Raw genomic sequence first — 17,585 nt, 5'->3', positions numbered from 1 at the left:
TCCTCTATGCTTCTATACAACTTTGATCAACTTTGTAGTCGTGTCATCTGATCTGCGGCCGCACGTCTTGGACACCCGGGTGAAGAGAGGAGCAGAGCTGTCAACTGATCACCACCTGGTGGTGAGCTGGATCAGATGGCGGGGGAGTCGGCTGGAAAGACCTGGCAACCCCAAACGTGTAGTGAGGGTAAATTGGGAACGTCTGGCGGAGGAAACTGTCCGGGAGGTCTTCAACTCTCGTCTCCGGAAGAACTTCTCACACATCCCGATGGAGGTTGGGGACATGGAATCCGAGTGGACCATGTTCAGAGCCTCAATTGTGGACGCGGCCGCTAGGAGTTGTGGTCGGAAGGTCATCGGTGCCTGTCGTTGGGGGCAACCCGAGAAACCCGGTGGTGGACGCCGGGGTTGAGGGAAGCTGTCAAGCTGAAAAAGGAGGCCTTTCGGGCCTGGTTGGCTCAGGGGTCTCCTGAAGCAGCTGAGAAGTGCCGGCAGGCCAGAAGGGCTGTGTGCTCCAACTATCAGGGTATCACACTACACAGCCTCCCGGGAAAAGCTTATGCCAGGGTGCTGGAAAGGAGGCGCCGACCGTTTGTCGAACCTCAGATTCAAGAGGAGCAGTGCGGATTCCGTCCCGGTCGTAGAACAGTGGACCAGCTCAACTGGCAGGAGACCCCGGGGAAGACCCAGAACACACTGGAGGGATTATATCTCGCGGCTGGCCTTGGAACGCCTCAAGATCCCACAGGATGAGCTGGAAAATGTTGCGGGGGAGAGGGAAGTCTGGGTCAGCTTGCTTGGCCTGCTGTCACCGCGACCCGACCCCGGATAAGCGGAAGATGATGGATGGATGGATATAGTCTCTTGTATGCTTTTATACAAGGAAATGCAGATAAAATTGATGATGAAAGCTATTACATGATGCAGCCTTAAGAAGAATATAAGGTACATGATTAATCTGTACTGTAAGACTGAAGTTAAGTGTTATTTCACTCATGTTTACAGCACATAGGAAGAGATAACGGTTATGGCAGCCTTATTGTATTTGTCACATATGCGTGTGACACCAGCTAAGATTGTGGTCGTCTGTTTGCGGGTCTTCAGACCATAGATCAACCTTCTTTCTTTCAATAATGCAGTTAAAGCGAAAGTGGAGAACGAAACAAAACAATTTTCGGTCTGTTACACCGTCTCGATTACTAACCTCATGTCTCGCTTCCTCTCTGCCAACACCTCCATCTTCCCTCTCTTAATACCTTTATATTTTTCCATGTTGCTTTCTCTTTCCTATTTTTCTTACTCGAATTGCCCATAAACTGTCTGCTGTCACATCTCTGGTTAACGGATGGTTGGCTTGGTGCTGCCGGTTGGTGATAGAAAGCCATCCTTTTGATTAAGTTTTAATGGCCTGTCAGCTCATCTGGACTCGCCTGCGTCTAAAAATAGAGATTAAGTCCATTTTCCTGGAGTAGAGGCAGTGTGGGAATGCTTCAATTGTGAGCCCCAAATCTGTCTTTTTACTACTCACTCGTTCATTCACTTACACACCAACACCTGCAATTCACATGCAACAATAACAATGATGGGGCTGGGGGAGCAGACTTTCAACCTGATTGCTATAAGCACATTAGGAATAATAATCAATAAATGCACTCTAAGCCAGATACTGCATGGAGAGGGGGTTTTTGTAAGTGGGATTGGGATTTCCAGGAAGTTGCTGGTGATGAAAATATGTTATTGGGAAGATGCGGATTAAACATTGTAGCACAAGGTCAGCTTTAATATTAGAGGATGTGGGCCATTTTACAATGTGGGATCTTGAAGATGATGCAGGCGTCATGTGTTTTTTTGACGCTGCAGGGATAAACAAAACACATGGCCTGTGACAACAACCTCAGGTGAGCAGAAGCCTGCGGTCGGAGGCAGAGGAGAGGAAAACATTACGTTTGACTGCTTGTTTGGTGATAAGATGAGCAGAGAGAGGGACGGGTAAACAGAAAGTACAGTTTAATAGTGTCATTCATCCCATTAATTAGGCGTGTGTGTGTGTGTGTGTGTGTGTGTGTGTGTGTGTGTGTGTGTGTGTGTGTGTGTGTGTGTGTGTGTGTGTGTGTGTGTGTGTGTGCGTGCGTGCGTGTGTGTTCGTGTTCTTGACAGAAGCATGGCCTGTGTGAGAGAGAGTGAGGCCGAGAAAATTTGGGAGGAGAAATGCAACTTTAAATTCTCCTCACATCTTGATGTCTGCGCACAGCCTCATTCAGGGATTTGGGTTAAGAGGGGGTTGGTGGGGTGAACAGTGCATTCCTATTAATCTCTTTATGTACACACACACACACACACACACACACACACACACACACACACACACACACACTCCTGCCCAGCAGATAAAATAAGAGTGATGGATACCAAATGAAAACCATAAATAATACATTCCAACGGAAGAAAAGCTTCAGCAGGAAGACACACTAATACTCATATTGTACATGCACATGCACACTCACACACAAACACACACACACGGGCCTAATGTACTGTAACTAGTTGACAATGAATAAAACAGCATTACTGAGCAATGTCAGCTGGATGTTGAGAGTACTAACAGCAGAAAATGTTGCTCCTCATTATGTCAACACAGTAGACTGCGCTCAGACTGCAGAGTTAACTTCAGGACACTGTCGCACTCTTTCGCAACACTTGTTTGAATAGAATATCACCAGTAATTAGCTGCATTTAAAGCATTTAAAAGATTCAAACGAAGGCTTTTAATTTGAAACGGATACAGGAACTGTCAGCTTTCAGCTGACCAGTGGTGACTTCATCACTCGGTGACATACTTCCGTGTTTATAGGTCTGGCCCGGCTGCTGCAGCCCAGGCAAAAAGCTTTCCTTCAGCGAACCAGTGGGAGGCTTTTATTGTGAAGCAGCGAGAGAAAATGCCAGCAATGTCAGCATGCGAGTAAAACCAAGTAGTTTTAAACAACCAGAACTTTCAGGCTATTCTGTAAGCGGACAAGTCGTCAATTTATCAGCATGCAGCTGCAGGCTTGAGGGATCGTTTCTTTACTTTACCTTCGTGCTTAATAATCGCAGTTGTTATGCATTTGGCCGATATGTAACGTTTGTGACAAAAGATCAAACACACGCACTGTCCTCCAAAATTACTTTTTCTGTCTCACGCGTGTTTTTAGGCGCAAATGCGAGTGAAATACGCTGTAGAGCCCTCATCAAGAAATCAAACCAAAATTCCATTACAAATGTTTACTGGAGAGCACAAGTTAAAACTGAGAGTGTGGAGTGTGAAACACGGACATTTACTGTGCAAAGAGGCGGTAATGGAAAATGCTATTAAGCAATGCAGCATTATGGGAAGTGTAGGACCGAGGTTGGGAATCTTAGCCCGTGCTGCACACAGATAAGGACTGGATCAGTTTTGAATATTTTTGTTTTCCTGTCTTTTGCAAGTTATCAAACTTTATCAAAGTGAATCATTGCAGTTCCCCTTTAAGACCGGGGAAAGACAAATGTAACAAACTTACTCCAGCCAAATTAATAGCGGTTATCACGTCTTGCAGAACAATTTACACTCTTGCCCTCGATGAACGAGTTAACAGCTTACAGAATGTACCTTGGACTGTTTGTGTGCTGCCTGTTAATCCCCAAAATCCTTCATAGGGAAATTCTGCTGCCAAATCTGCTTTTACAAAGTGCTGCATTTCTGTATGTTATATGTGCTGTACGACAAGAGCTCGACGAAGACGTCACGTGCGCGAGGGGAGACGATTCTCCCGCTCGGAGCGAACAGAAGAGAAACTGTGCCGAAAGTTAGGTGACAAATGTTGTCTTGTGCGTTCCATGAGTGCACATCTGTCCACGTGCCTGCGTCTGCATGTGCGTTTGTGTGCGTGGCGACAATGTCCACGCCACAGCTGGGAAGGAGCAGATCAGGATGAATGGCATCTTTGTGAAAGAGTCTATCTTCAAGAGACTTCAGTGAATGCTTACGTGTTTGTGTTCTCGGCTTTGTCCATTGTGAGCTCTCCCGCAACAAACAGTCACTCTGTTCTGCCTTCTAGGGAATAAAATAGCACGAACACCCCCGGTGAGGAAAAGCTCTACAGTCCACATCCTCAATCTGCCTCTGTCTGGTGATGCATGTAAAAGAAGCCTCAAAAAGGGACGGTGAAAGGACAGTCCAAAACAAAATTTAAAAAAAAAATCTGAATATAATTTGGCAAAATGACAACAACAATTGTTTGTTTATTCAGGGCTGAAACATGGTTCAAAAACAATAAACAGTAGTGACGCAGGCAGCCACCAGCTCAGAGGTAAAAATGTCCTTGGACTTGGATTCAACAGACATAACCCACTTTTCTCTGAACGCTCCCATGAGCACCACCTGCATATAAAAAAAGGCAGAAAACAGAGTTGTTGACCTACAACAATCAACCTGTGTAAGGGTGATACTCAGAGAACTAATGAGGCACTTCAGGGCTGCACAGTCCAAGCTACTTTAACCACTATCACGCTCCACTTTCCATTGAGAATATGTGCGAGATTTAGAGCCGTGCAATAAAGAAGAGGACATATTTTCAAGTGAAGGTGTAACATAAAAAAAAATAACGGTCACATTGGAGGAAAATAGACCCCTTTCATGCAGGGTAGGAAGTGAACACAACCCTCGTCTGAGCGGCCTAAAAACAGAAACCTGGCTGGAGAAGACGGCAATTAAAAGTTGTTTGATGTCTGCTGATTACTGTGTGGACCTGCAGAGATCGACACTCAGCCTGATGTTTCTGCAGACATCCAGCCATCTCAAGGTACATAAACAGAATATTTTACATTTCCTTCTACTGAAGTGAGTGAGGTTTAGAAGTGGGCTCTGATGGAGAGCCACGCTGCTGCATTGGAGACACAGACAGCGGCACAACAGCACCCAACAGGAAGTAACTTCCCAGCGCTGTGCTCCCTCATGGATGTGCCATTTCCATTCATGCCAAGCTGAATTTATTTATTTTAATTTTATTTTATTTGTGTATATAATTTGTGTGTGTGTGTGTGTGTGTGTATTTATTCATCGCTCTTATTTTTTTACTTCTTACTTTTTTAATCTATTTTATGTATACATAATTGTCCATTTTTTTCATATTGTGTGCACCTTTTTGTGTTTCTATGCTGCTGTGACGACTAAATTTCCCCACTGTGGGATTAATAAAGTCTAAGTCTAAGTCATAACCTCAGCATTTTACAGCCCTGAAATCTGACAGCAATCCAACAGCCTAAAACATGAATGAGCTACAACGGCTACAGGGTTTGATCCATTACGATATCCCTTCACTCCCTGGGGCAAATCCAAACTCAGATGTTGTGTAAATCATGCACAGATGTCCATAAGAGATTTTACCAGAAAATCAAGCACACGCGTTTAAATCTGCAGTCACTAAGATGTCATCCCACCGCGTCTATCTATTTCTTACTGAGGAACCGAACACGGCAACGACTTGCCTTATGGCACACACTTCATACAATATGCTAGCATGTCGCCTTATCATATTAGGAGGGCACACAGGGAGCAGAGAGAGAGAGAGAAAGAGAGAGAGAGAGAGAGAGCCGCTATGAAATGGAGGGTTTGAGCAGGCATGACGGTAATGGACGAGGAAGATTAAAAATGATGATGGCAGAATGGCTGAGGATAAGAAGACCATTCTATAATGCAGATGATTATCCCTCTTCACTGATGCTGTTGATTATGACAGGACTGCCTTCAAAAGAATCGGTAAAAACACACACAGGCAGCACAAATGCTTAAGAGATTTGGGTTACCTTAATTACAGTATAATGTCTGATGAAAACAACACCTCATTAGTTACCCAGATGTTTTTAGTTCTTTGATTTGTCCAGCTACTCGTATAAATACAACCGTGATATCCTGCCAGGGGAGTTTTTTTCTTCAATATGCCTATGTGCACTGTACAAATTTCCCTTTAAAAGAGCTAAAATGGCTCTCAAACAGGAGTTAGTGATGCATTTGTTGAAGAGTATTACCAGCTGTGGATTAAGGGCATATTTTAGTAGATCTGACTCAATCAGAAATTCCTATTTAGTTTTGGTATTTTTGGAACCCAATTGTCACGAGACTGACTTTTCAGATTCAAAGACCTTGTTTAAGATTAAAAGCTCCCTTTCATACACAGTCCAGCCATATACAAGACTTTGACTTGGTCTTGCTGTGGGTTCGTTGATAGTAGGATCTAAAATGAACACCTTGTGGTTGTATGCCTTCGCCAACCAGTCAAGCTGCAGTTTACATCCAATGTCTGCCCAGACGTCGTCTCTTGAATGGCTAGTTTTGTTTCTGTACTTTCCAATCAGCCTGTAACATAACAACATGTAGTGAAAGAATTTAACCAATAACGCTGATTCTGACAGAGAACAAAGTTGTAGCCACGACAGTAGACAATACTTCATATATGGTTGTTGCTGCAAACAAGCTACAAATTCTTAAACGTGGATGCTGTGCACACATCTCAAACAAAACAGCACAGAGGATCTATACAATCAGCACAGTTTCAAAGTGGACACCTGAGATTAGTGTCATCAATTCAGTATTTGACCGAATGTTAAATATATTCACAATCTCCCCTTCTGCTCCTCAGTTATGGCGTAATAATGTCCAAAGAAGTGTTTTTGGAGAACATTACGATGTCACAATGAAGTTGACCGTTCTGCCTTTTCTTCTGTCCTATAAAATATTAGTCTGAAATTTTGTCATAATTAGCCAATGATTTGTTGATTTTTTTTTTGCCACAAATAATTTGTGAGGTCACAGTGACCTTTCACCTGTTGCCAGCACAGAGGCATGAAAATACAGAAACATTCTGCATTAAAGAAGAAGTTGTGCATTTAGACAGAAAAAAAAAAAGCACCTAGTTACATTACTAAAATTAGAGCCATATGAAAGCAGTTGTTGTATATAATCTAGTTTTGTGGTTCAGAATCAAACAGAAGAACAATTTGGCACTGTTCATGACATTTCGGAAGACAGCAGCTGGAGACACTGCAGCCAGTCAAATGTCTCAGTATCAGCACTACCAGCCACACAAATCCTCAGAACTTTCTCATTTCTCTGGACTTTCTCTTTATAGACGCGACATCGTATTCATGAAAGACTATTTATACTCCTCCAGTTACATCTCTCTTCATATCCCGTGCATTGTTGATGGCGGTTGAAAAAAGCCAAACTAACAATGGCACCTGGCTGCTATTTGTGCCCCATTACCCGACTGCGCCAACAATTCTGCCTCAGAGACTTTAAAGACAACAATGGGTGCAGTTTGGGTTACATTTTGAAGGGTAGGCTTGTTGCTGCTATTACCGCTGTCGCTGCCTCTCAAGCAGGTAATAATAGCCATATTTCTCCTCTGTCTATGTCACCTTTATGGCCTCCGGGCTGACAGAACAGACAGTCCACTGTTGAGGACGGCGTCACGGCCGAACACGCCGCTGTTCCCATGAAGCCTCAGCTCTGTGTGTCCCTTAAATCCGACACCACCCCCGTGGCACTACACACATACTGTCACATGACCTCTACAGTTGTGGGATAAGTCCTCTCAATGCCTCAGGTTTAACCACAATCAGGTCACACAGCCTTCTTCTTTAGTTTCTACTCAAACAACGTGTCAACCTCTCCGTTTGAGCTGCACTGCATTATTAGGCGTTTCTGTTGTTCAGCCTATAATGCCATAAATGTGTGGTTCAGTCCAGTTTGGGGGTCTCGGGATCACCTCTCAGCTATTTGTAGATGACGTGGTTCTGTTGGCTTCATCAGACTGTGACGTTGCAGCTGAGCGTGAAGCAGCCGGGATGAGAGTCAGCATCTCCAACTGAGGCCATCGTTTTCTGCTGGAAAACGGTGGCTTGGTCCCTTCGGGTTGGGATGGAGTTCCTGCCCCAAGTGAGGGATTTACAGCATCTTGGGGTCTTGCTCAGGCGTGAGGGTAGGTGGATCGGCACAACGGCTGCAGTGAAGCATTATTCGTACCGCACCGTTTCAGTGAGGAAGGTATTTGAGCCGGAAGGCAAAGTTTTCGATTTACCAGTCGATGTATGTTACGACTCTCACCTATGATCATGAGCTTTGAGTAGTGACTGAAAGAATGAATTCACGGATACAAGTGAGTGCATGATTTAATAATAGCTGAAGTTCAAGGTTCATCCCTCACTTTAGAAACTGTAGCAGAGAAAACAATGTTGACCATCTAATAGCATGGGACAACTGGGAAAACTTCTATCTGCTGATGAAGAGCATGTGATATTATAGAACGCTTCAGAACATATACATTATGGACCTTGTGGTGAGATTGTTTTCTTTTGTGGTTTATTAGTTAATGACCTTGGGGACTAACTCAAAATATCACATTGGATTCAATACACCACCTCATTTTGCTTTTTTCCTTTTACCTCAGTAAATTTTCTGTCAGTGACAAAGCCAGACCAGAAACCACAACCTAAGCCATTTTAGTGCCCTTTGGCATTACTAAACTACTTTAGCAACCAATCAATGTTCCCTTCTGAAACACATGGCTCTGAAATGGCTCCCTTCCTCCGTGACCTTCCCATCTTCCTATTTCTGTGTAATACAGACACAATCATCATTTCCTCATTGATACGCTGCTCCATAAATGTAGCGCCATTTCTCTAACTTGCCCTTCTCGGCAACACATTCTTCACCCATGTAATTCCACAATCCCTTAAAGCTCAAAATACTCACACAACCAGCTTAGAAAAAAAAAAAAAGAAGCAAATTATAGCTGAACAGCAGTAACCACTACAAGCAGCAGTTTATCAAGGTTTATGGTTTACCAGTCTCCCTTTAGTCTGCCTTTATTTTTCCTATTTTTTGGGGGGGGGCTTGGCATCTGATAACTAATCCTCTCAAAGGCTGGTGGTTGACTGGTGAGCTGAATGAAAATGGGGCCGGTGAGCGGTCAGACGATGCAGCCATTAGACGGAAACACAACGAGTCCAATGGATATTTGGCATTGTTCCAAAAATGTTTTATCAACACTGGCATTTGAGAAATTAGTATGCACCCAATGAACGATCCAAGTGCTGGATGCATTTGTTTAATTGATGCATAGCATTAAGATGTCCCATCGATGCATAAAAGCTGTAAAGCAGCAGTCATAAGCTTGTCTACGGGTGTGTCTGTGAGACAGATTTTTTTTCTGAATAAACAGTGTAATCCTGGATTGAGAATGTCGGGGGGGGGGGGGGGTCTATCTGGGTGCGTGTGTTTTTGAGTCTTTGTGGGCAACTGATGGAGGGCATTAATACGACCCTCCCAGGAGGTCAGAGACAGAGTGAAGTCCACAGTCTCCTAATCCTATTATCCACAGCAGTGGCAGCTGAACACACAATATTGTGAGTGAGATGCAAGACATCACCACTGCGCATTATAACATGCGAGCCCATCGACAGACCTCAGCTAGCACCGCTTCCGTACGTGAAGATTCTCAAACTTTGCAGATGCCATTAAAGAAATAGAGCCAGGTCCCTCCACTCTCTTGGATGATCAATAAAAAAGTAATTTGGAGCCTTTGCTCTTCACCACAGAGAGGCGGCGGCGGCGGCAACGGCAGCGGCGGCAGCAGCAGCAGCGGCAGCATCTCCTCGGACTTACCTCTCACAGATAATAACTACACAAAACCCACAGGAATAAAGAATTCATGACAGGGCGTCCGCAGAGTGCACAGCTACCTCAAAGTGTAGGTTACGTTATCGCCTCTGTGCAGAGCTCACATCCTCAGCAGGAGGCATGATTTACATTCCCAAGGCATCTTCCGGGAGAAGGTGGGCTAACAGATAACCAGGGTGCAAATCGATGAATGCAGGAGTGGCGACAAGATAAAAGAGCCAGTAGCTGAGCTGCATTTTATACGGATGGTTTCAATCCAGGGATATCGGGTTTTATAGCAGTTTTTATAGTTTTCACAGAGTGAGGACGGGGGCCATTTCAGTAGTTTCCCTCGGCGAGACCAGCAGTCGTGACCTCCTGCAGGACGAGTGTCGGCACCAGTGAGGATGTATCGAGGAGAAATAAAGGGGAGCGAGCACAATCATCACATCGGTGTGCCTCGGTCCACTGTGACAGGTTCAGCCTATCATCATTACCATCGCGGCCCCTTGATCTCAATCAGCCGCGGCTCCCCGCCTGCGTGCCGGCTTGCAGGGATGATGACGGAGCTCCTGTCAGTGTCACTGACGGAGGCTGAATCCATCACAGCAGAAACTGCTCAACGAGCAGTCAGTCGGGCGGCCATGAAGATTTTAAACGTGACATTAACAGAGCAGGTTAATACAAATCTACAGTTTAGTGTGCTCCGTGTGAATCATGATCTAATGTCTGTAGTTCGATGTGCAGAGTATTTATCTTTAAAGGAAATAACCCTGATGATGACATCTCTACAAATGTATCAACAATAACCAGCATCACAAACATCATGGGGCACTTTTTAAAAAAAAAGAAAAGAGCATTATGGGGAGCTCCATACTTGAAAAAAATTATCTGGAAGATCCACTGTAAACAAAGGTCAATTAAATCACTATCTATCACCAAATCAGGTAACACAGTGGTGACTGAGTCTGTGGTCGGCTGAGCGGAACGTGTCCATGGCGACATTACCGGGAAAAATACCAGGCCACGCACAGTTAGTGGGAGGAGCTAACGCAAACAGGCTCAAGTTACTGAACTTCCAACTGACTGATGTCACACAGGCAACACTGTTCGGATCTCTGGGAAGTGAAGTCTAAAACACAGCTGTAATTACCGCTCATCGCCACAGGTGTCGCCAAAGAGATCTTCCAAGATAAGAACTCGGGCTCACTTCCCGATGCTGCTTCTTTATGGAAGCGCATCACGAACTCGTGGAGCGCCTCTGAGAAATACTCACACGGTGGAAATGTAAGGAAATTAGAACTTTCAAGTGTCATCTGAAATGACCACCAACCTACAGCCAAGCTAGCCTGGACTAGAAAAAGAATACGAAAAAGCACGCTGTCTTTCCAGTTCATGCAAAATAAAGACTATGAACAAAACACACGCAAAGGAAAAACACAAGATACATTGACTGTGTGGATACATGGGTCTGGCTACGCTCCACAGAGAATCTGTTATAGTTATCACATCTTACTGCACGTAGACCTCAGGTTAATATTGAAAGTGAGGGAGCAGCTTTAACCAATCACTATGCACCTAAACCGGCAGAAACTCTGCCACCACTGCAACTACTTTTTAGAAAATAACGCTTGACTTCAACGTCATCGCACTGAACTACCGACACTGGTCAGTGACTGGTCCAGACTCCAGGGTGTCCAGACTATAATCAGCTAAAACTGAAGCTGAGTAACAGTCTGGTGGAGCCAAGCAGCACTTTTTACCGAATGTGTCTCGTGCAAAAGTCAATCGCAGATTTAAACACCCAGACAGAATTTATTATTCTACTGTTTTGGATTATAGAGCTGATTATAAATGAACAAATGAATGCTAGGAAGTAAAATATGTTCAGCTGGAATTTCTATTTCCTCTGAGACAGGTGGTGCAATGCAGAACTTGATGGTTTCTGTTGCACACACAGGAACTGCAGCTTTCCAAGAATCACTGAAGTGAACTTCCCCACTCAGGAAAACAACTGAATGTCAAGGAAGAATTGACCTTTCACTCATGAGAAATGATTCATCGGTGTTGCGTAAAGGATGTAGTCTGGCGAAGCTGATTTCTCAGGAAAACTCTTCACGGTGCCATTTCTTTTGTTTCCAACGCAGTCCGGGACACTTGTTTCTTGCTGGCCGCAGAAATGAAACCGCACACACATAGGTTAACGCGTACAGTTGGAAACAGGAAATACGAGTAGTTTGTGGTTGTAATTACACGCCGTCCCACATCAATCACAAGTCTTTCTTGTGACTAACACTACCACTATTTTATTGAGTCAAAGTGTTTCATATTTACAAAATTAACTACACATGCTCTTTGCAGCGGTTTAACCTTGTGACAGGCGTTACTAACCAGAGAGCTGCAGCGGCTCCTGGCATGAGCCCGGCTGAACCGGCACTCCACCTTTAACTTTTAACATTTCCCTCCACCGTGTCCCGTGCTGAACTGACACCCAGGTAACTGTAAGCCAGCCCTCTGAATTAGACCCTCCACGACCTTCCCCTGTCTCCACCTGAGGGCCCACTTCTGTGTCAACATGACGAGGGGAAATCATGTCCTATAAGTTACCAAATATGAACGGTATCACGACTGTGGTGGAAGCAGTAGCTGTGGTGGTTGTTTCATGTGTGAAAGTAGGTATGCGCAAACTTTTCTATGTGATATAGGGATGTTGTAAAGGCTCATAAATAATGTGAGCTCAGGCTTCTGTCCTGAAAATATAATTTTGATGATTTGTTGACGAAGTTACTGGTGTTTTTCTATTAGTCCCCAAGGTGTAAGGTCTTTAAAGGGACATTACAACAGTTTTACACGTATGGAGCATTTTCTCAAAACATGACATGAGGAAGTGTTGATATCTTTAAGAGAAAACTCCACATCTACCCTTTTAGTCTGGCTTTTAATTGAATTTTACTTATCTTGGGTATTTATTCAAGTGCCTATTTATATATTTTAACTGGTTTCACTTCTTAGTAGATATTTTTTAATATATATATTTATTTTTTACATAGTTGTGTAGTTTTGTAAAGAGCTTTGTGTTACATGCTATTTGCATTAAAACTGCTATTCAAATAAGTAAGCCACTCCAGATATAATAAAAATTTTAAAAAAAATTAAAAAAATCCCAGCCTCTGCAGCTTTCTTTCTTAAATATCTCTTTCAAATGCAAAAACTTGCGATACCAAATTAGTGGAATAGCCCTTTAAGAAACACTATCCCCTCATTACACATCAAACGAGGTCAACTTGTATTTCCATCACAGACACCCGCCGATCACAACAAGAGTCAGATAAAACGTGCACACGTTTGATCCTTTCTTCCACATGTACATGAACACAGCAGCAGCTTTCACACAGCTGTAGGTAAAAGTCGGGGGAAACTTACTTGTAGCTCGTTGTTATTGGCCATCACGCGTCTCCAATTAGATGACTTCTGTTAATGTTCGTCTCAGTTTACAGCCGTCGGATCATTGTTAAAGCAGCTGATGTTCGCCGAGGGTTAAACACAAACAGTCCAGTTGTAGATGTCCTGTAAAATAATAATAATAATAATAATAATAATAATAATAATAAAAAGAATCAAGAATCCGAGTGAAGCTGATAAATAAATTTTTTTAAAAAGTGAGGTTTGGAGAGACAACAGAGCAGCAGCAGGTGGGCAGAGGACAGAGGAGGAAACCATCACCTCCCGGCTGCAGGACATCAACTCTTGGACTCGGGTCTGCATCACGCAGTGCAGGGTGTCCGCTGGTGCCGAGAGAGACAGGAGGAGCTGCTGCTGCTGCTGCGGGCTTCCTTCTCATCGTCCGGTGGGAAACCCGAAACCCGCCAGGATTCATCAAAACACTGTGCCCTGCTCGTCGGAAGACACCGAAGCCATCTTCCCCGCGGCGCTGCAACTCCTCGCTCGGCTCTGCGGAAAGCTCAGTGTCCGCTGAGCGACGCTGCCGGGGAGGAGGGGACGAGTGTGAAGTCGTTTGGGGTAATACGAATTTAACTTCCGTTACCGGCCTTCAGAATAAAAACAAAACAAAAACGTGTATCGGTAAATAGTGTGGCAGTGGTAAAAACGTAGACCCCCACCCCTCCCACCACACACACACACCCACACACACACACACACACACACACACACACACCCCACAATTTGGGCTCTTATCCAGACTTTAATGCAGTTTAACGTCACACTCGGTTACTTTCACTCGACTTAGTCAAGTCCCAGAATGAAAACACGTGGAAACCAAGGTAGCAATGCTGCCAAATTACAAACAAATTCACGGCCTGCAACACTCATCGAGGCATTTTTCTGCGGCAACCGGAGCCGGAACAACGCATTTTCACACATTAAAACAAACATATTAAAAGTATTTAACAGGACACGTGACCAACTTACCCAGGGACGGAGTGTGGAGGACTCGCGTTGAAGAGGTCGGTCGTGGGAAGCGGAAACATGTCACTTTTTTTCAAACTTGTGTATCAAGATCCACAATTTAATCCCAAACCCTTTTGGATAGAAAAGCACGCACCCTCGATATATCAGTATTTCTGTTTTTAGTGTATTTTATCTCACCTCTCGGTGTATTTAATGTGACCATCATTTGCGCCGAGAAAAACTGTTGTCTGTTTTGTTTTTGTTTTTTGTTTCTTTGGTCGAGGAGATGCTTTTATTTTGAAACCAACGCGGTTGTTCCGGGTTTCTTTGGGAAACTTGACGCAGCTGTAAAGCGGCGCAGGGCGCTGCGGCAGCCGAGCGCCCTCCTGCTTCAACCCGAGACCTGTTGATCACATTTTAACACGTTAGTCTGCTGGGAAAAAGCCAACAAAGCCCGACAGCAAATATGTTCGCTTCCCTGGGGTCTATTTAGATTATTCACAGCTTGTATATCAGTGCTGTACATCTCTTTCATGAAGGTTATGTTTTTACAAGTGGTTTAAACCACACACTGTGAGCTCAAAGTGAACACTGGGGTGGGTGGAGGTTGAGGGGGGGCATTTTTCTCTTTTTTTTTTTTAATAGATAAACAGATACTTAATGACATGGTCACATTAAGCCACTTAGGGGCCCTCCAGCCAAAAATAAACAGTGGAACCACTTTTTTTTATATATATATAAAATCAGTATAATGCCCCTTTAATTTCTCTTAAACTGAAGTGCTGTGTTCAAAAGCACTTAGATGAGATGGACACACTATCCCGGAGATTGTAATGACAAATCTCCACTGCCGTCATGACATTTTTACCTGTTAGATGGCTCCTCTGCTGCCAGCCAATCATCACAGAGGAAACGAGCCCGCCTGCAGCTGCTCATGCCTGCAGAGGGATGAATGAAAGCCTTATTGCTCCTACAAAGCATTTGCATGGCTAAATATGGCTTGCAGCAACAATGTGAGAACTGTGTCGCTGAAATCTCTTGAGGAAGAAAAGCCCCCCAAAAAATACAATCAGAGAGAGGAAACTCATTCACTCTCCTTCGTTTAGTGAACTGTGAACGAGACAGACTTTTGCCCAGGAAGTCAAATTTAATTGTGGATTGCACTGGCCACTCAGGACCCACTTTGAGCCTTTAATGAATAGCCTATTTTATTAGGTTTGGTCTGGTTTCCTCGTTCTAAAAATAATTCTGCAGCTGTAAACTGCGTATTTTTCTGCTGTCTGCAAACCAAATTTCACTCATCAGACAATAAAGTATTCAACTGAATTCATCTGAGACATGTGATCCTGTATCCTCTGACCTCTGACCTCACAAGGTAGATGCCTGATGCTGTTACGTCTGTTATTTTCCATCTTGAGTTTTGGTATTGCCGTCACAAGACGCAGGTAAACTTTAATTTCTGATCGATTTCTTTTAAAGACAGTCAGCGTTCACTTTAAATAAAAGCTGTTTTGCAGTACTTACCTTCCTGAGCAGTTGAAGACATCAACTTTTTTTTTTTTTTTCCAAGTATGTCTTTGGGCATTTATATTTGACATAACCAGGGTAAAATTTGAGAGGGAAGATCTCTCTGTGGTTGAAGTGCTCATAATACAAAGTGACAAGAGGCTCCAATTAGACACCGCTGTGTGAACGGGTCACGAGCCAAAAAGGTTGGAAACTACCGGTTTAACCTTTCATAACACATTTTATTTTGTAATCTTAGTTTTGTTTGTAATCTCAATTTGCAAAGAAACTTTTTAAAAAAAAGAAGAAAAAAGTGTCATATTAAATCTGGAAATGTAGTTGAGTAGATGTAGAAAGCAGCATGACATGAAAATGTTTACATTAAGTATATGATGACAGGGTTAAGTTATCCTGCCCAAACAGATGCAACAAATTCAATTACATACAGACTGTTTACAATACTGTCCATGAGAAAAGCTGTATTAGATTAAGACTCCCGTGTAGATGGGAGCGTGAGTGCAAAGAGGTTATGAGTAGAAATTTGTGAAACGGTTTCCTGTAGGAACAACAAGGACATTCCTGCTGGACTTTGGACCCCCCCCCCCCCCCAAAAAAAAAAAAAAGGTTTTGTGCATTTTCTACTGCAAACTGTAACTGCAGACTGGATTCAGAGATGTAAGCAGGGACTGGATACTATATCTGTCATATACAAGCAGTCAGCCTCAGAAAGCATTGAGCTTCATCTGACCCGGGTACACCCGAGTAAAGCTCCACTTTAATCTGAGCTAAGCAGTAAAACAAGAAAATTGCCAAGAGATTTCAAGCAATTTTATTTAATACTGGAAGCAGTGTGTTTTCACTGAAAATTATTTCACAACTGGCACAACACCACACAACACGTTTCTGAAATACAAAAGAAGATCATGACAAACACAGAACAAATGTTAAAATATCAAGAATGTAAACAGCTGTATTGTATACTAATTGTATTATATGAAATTTGATAGCAAAGGTACACAAATATAGCAATGTAAAGGAACTCGAGGCACTGCAGACAATATAGGTGCACATATAGATCTATACTCTTATAAACACATGCATTATTATTATTATTATTATTATTATTATTGTTATTGGTGCTTTCTGATATAAGCTGTGATAAACTAGTAAAAACTCTTGGATATGGAAATAAAGCAGCAGTGGCCACATAGATTTATAAAGCATGCAAAGTCAAGCTGCAGTATAAATTATTTAGAAAACTATATTCTGCTCTTAAATGTCTTTTATCTATTCCTCAAATATTAAATTTGGATTCCTGTGATTCTTCAGACTTCAATAAAATTGTGCATTTTAATAACGGTACACAAAAATTAAAAGATTTATAAATATAAAACAGATTTATTGTGGAAGCTCTGCGACTCACTCCTGCAGCCAACAGGTGGCAGCGTTGTCTATTTCATTCTATAATCTCAGACTGACATCACCTACCTTGTGCAGACACAAAGAGAAACACAGGTGCTTTTTTTTTCTTGCTTTTTTCTCTCTCTCCTCATTCAAGACATTTAAATATCAGTTATTGATACGAGATAAATCCTGCTCAGCTCTGATAACCTGATTTTTCGTGGTACGAGTATAAAATGTGTTTATGATATATTGCACAAATCACAGAATAGATCATACAACAGAGGAACAGGCGTAGAGACACACACACACACACACACACACACACGCACGCACACACACACACACACACAAAACGAGATATACTACGCATTGGGCTCCACCCTGTCCACCTCACCATCTCCATCTCCAGACATCGTCTCGTCTCAACATCCTCCTTTCTCTCCCGCCATGACATCATCTGTAACCTCGGAGACTCCCTGAATACTGGCCGACCCAGGAAATGAGGTTACAACTTTGGAATGTGAGAGGGAAGACAACAACTACTACAACTACACCCCCCCCCCACACACACACACACACACAGCCAGTC

At 43.2% G+C, this 17,585-nt stretch overlaps 1 protein-coding gene across 1 annotated transcript in view; it reads right to left on the bottom strand.

Moving 5' to 3' along the window:
• The window catches only part of pkn1b (protein kinase N1b), a 35,005-nt gene extending 20,569 nt beyond the window's left edge, over window positions 1–14,436 (bottom strand). The window contains exons 1-3 of the mRNA XM_069701161.1: window positions 14,108–14,436; window positions 13,400–13,725; window positions 13,100–13,243 (exon numbers count right to left, since the gene is read on the bottom strand). Coding sequence (XP_069557262.1) covers window positions 13,100–13,123 — 24 coding nt within the window. The 5' untranslated portion in view covers window positions 13,124–13,243; window positions 13,400–13,725; window positions 14,108–14,436. The remainder of the gene's footprint in view (window positions 1–13,099; window positions 13,244–13,399; window positions 13,726–14,107) is intronic.
• Window positions 14,437–17,585: the final 3,149 nt, after the last annotated feature.

This window comes from Brachyistius frenatus, unplaced genomic scaffold (assembly GCF_029030835.1).
Source record: "Brachyistius frenatus isolate BFR_SWC_R1_liver_20210118 unplaced genomic scaffold, ASM2903083v1 Contig_36, whole genome shotgun sequence".
Taxonomy (NCBI): domain Eukaryota; kingdom Metazoa; phylum Chordata; class Actinopteri; family Embiotocidae; genus Brachyistius; species Brachyistius frenatus.
The sequence above is the reverse complement of the archived record's forward strand: the minus strand, read 5'-3'. Positions and strand labels throughout refer to the sequence as shown.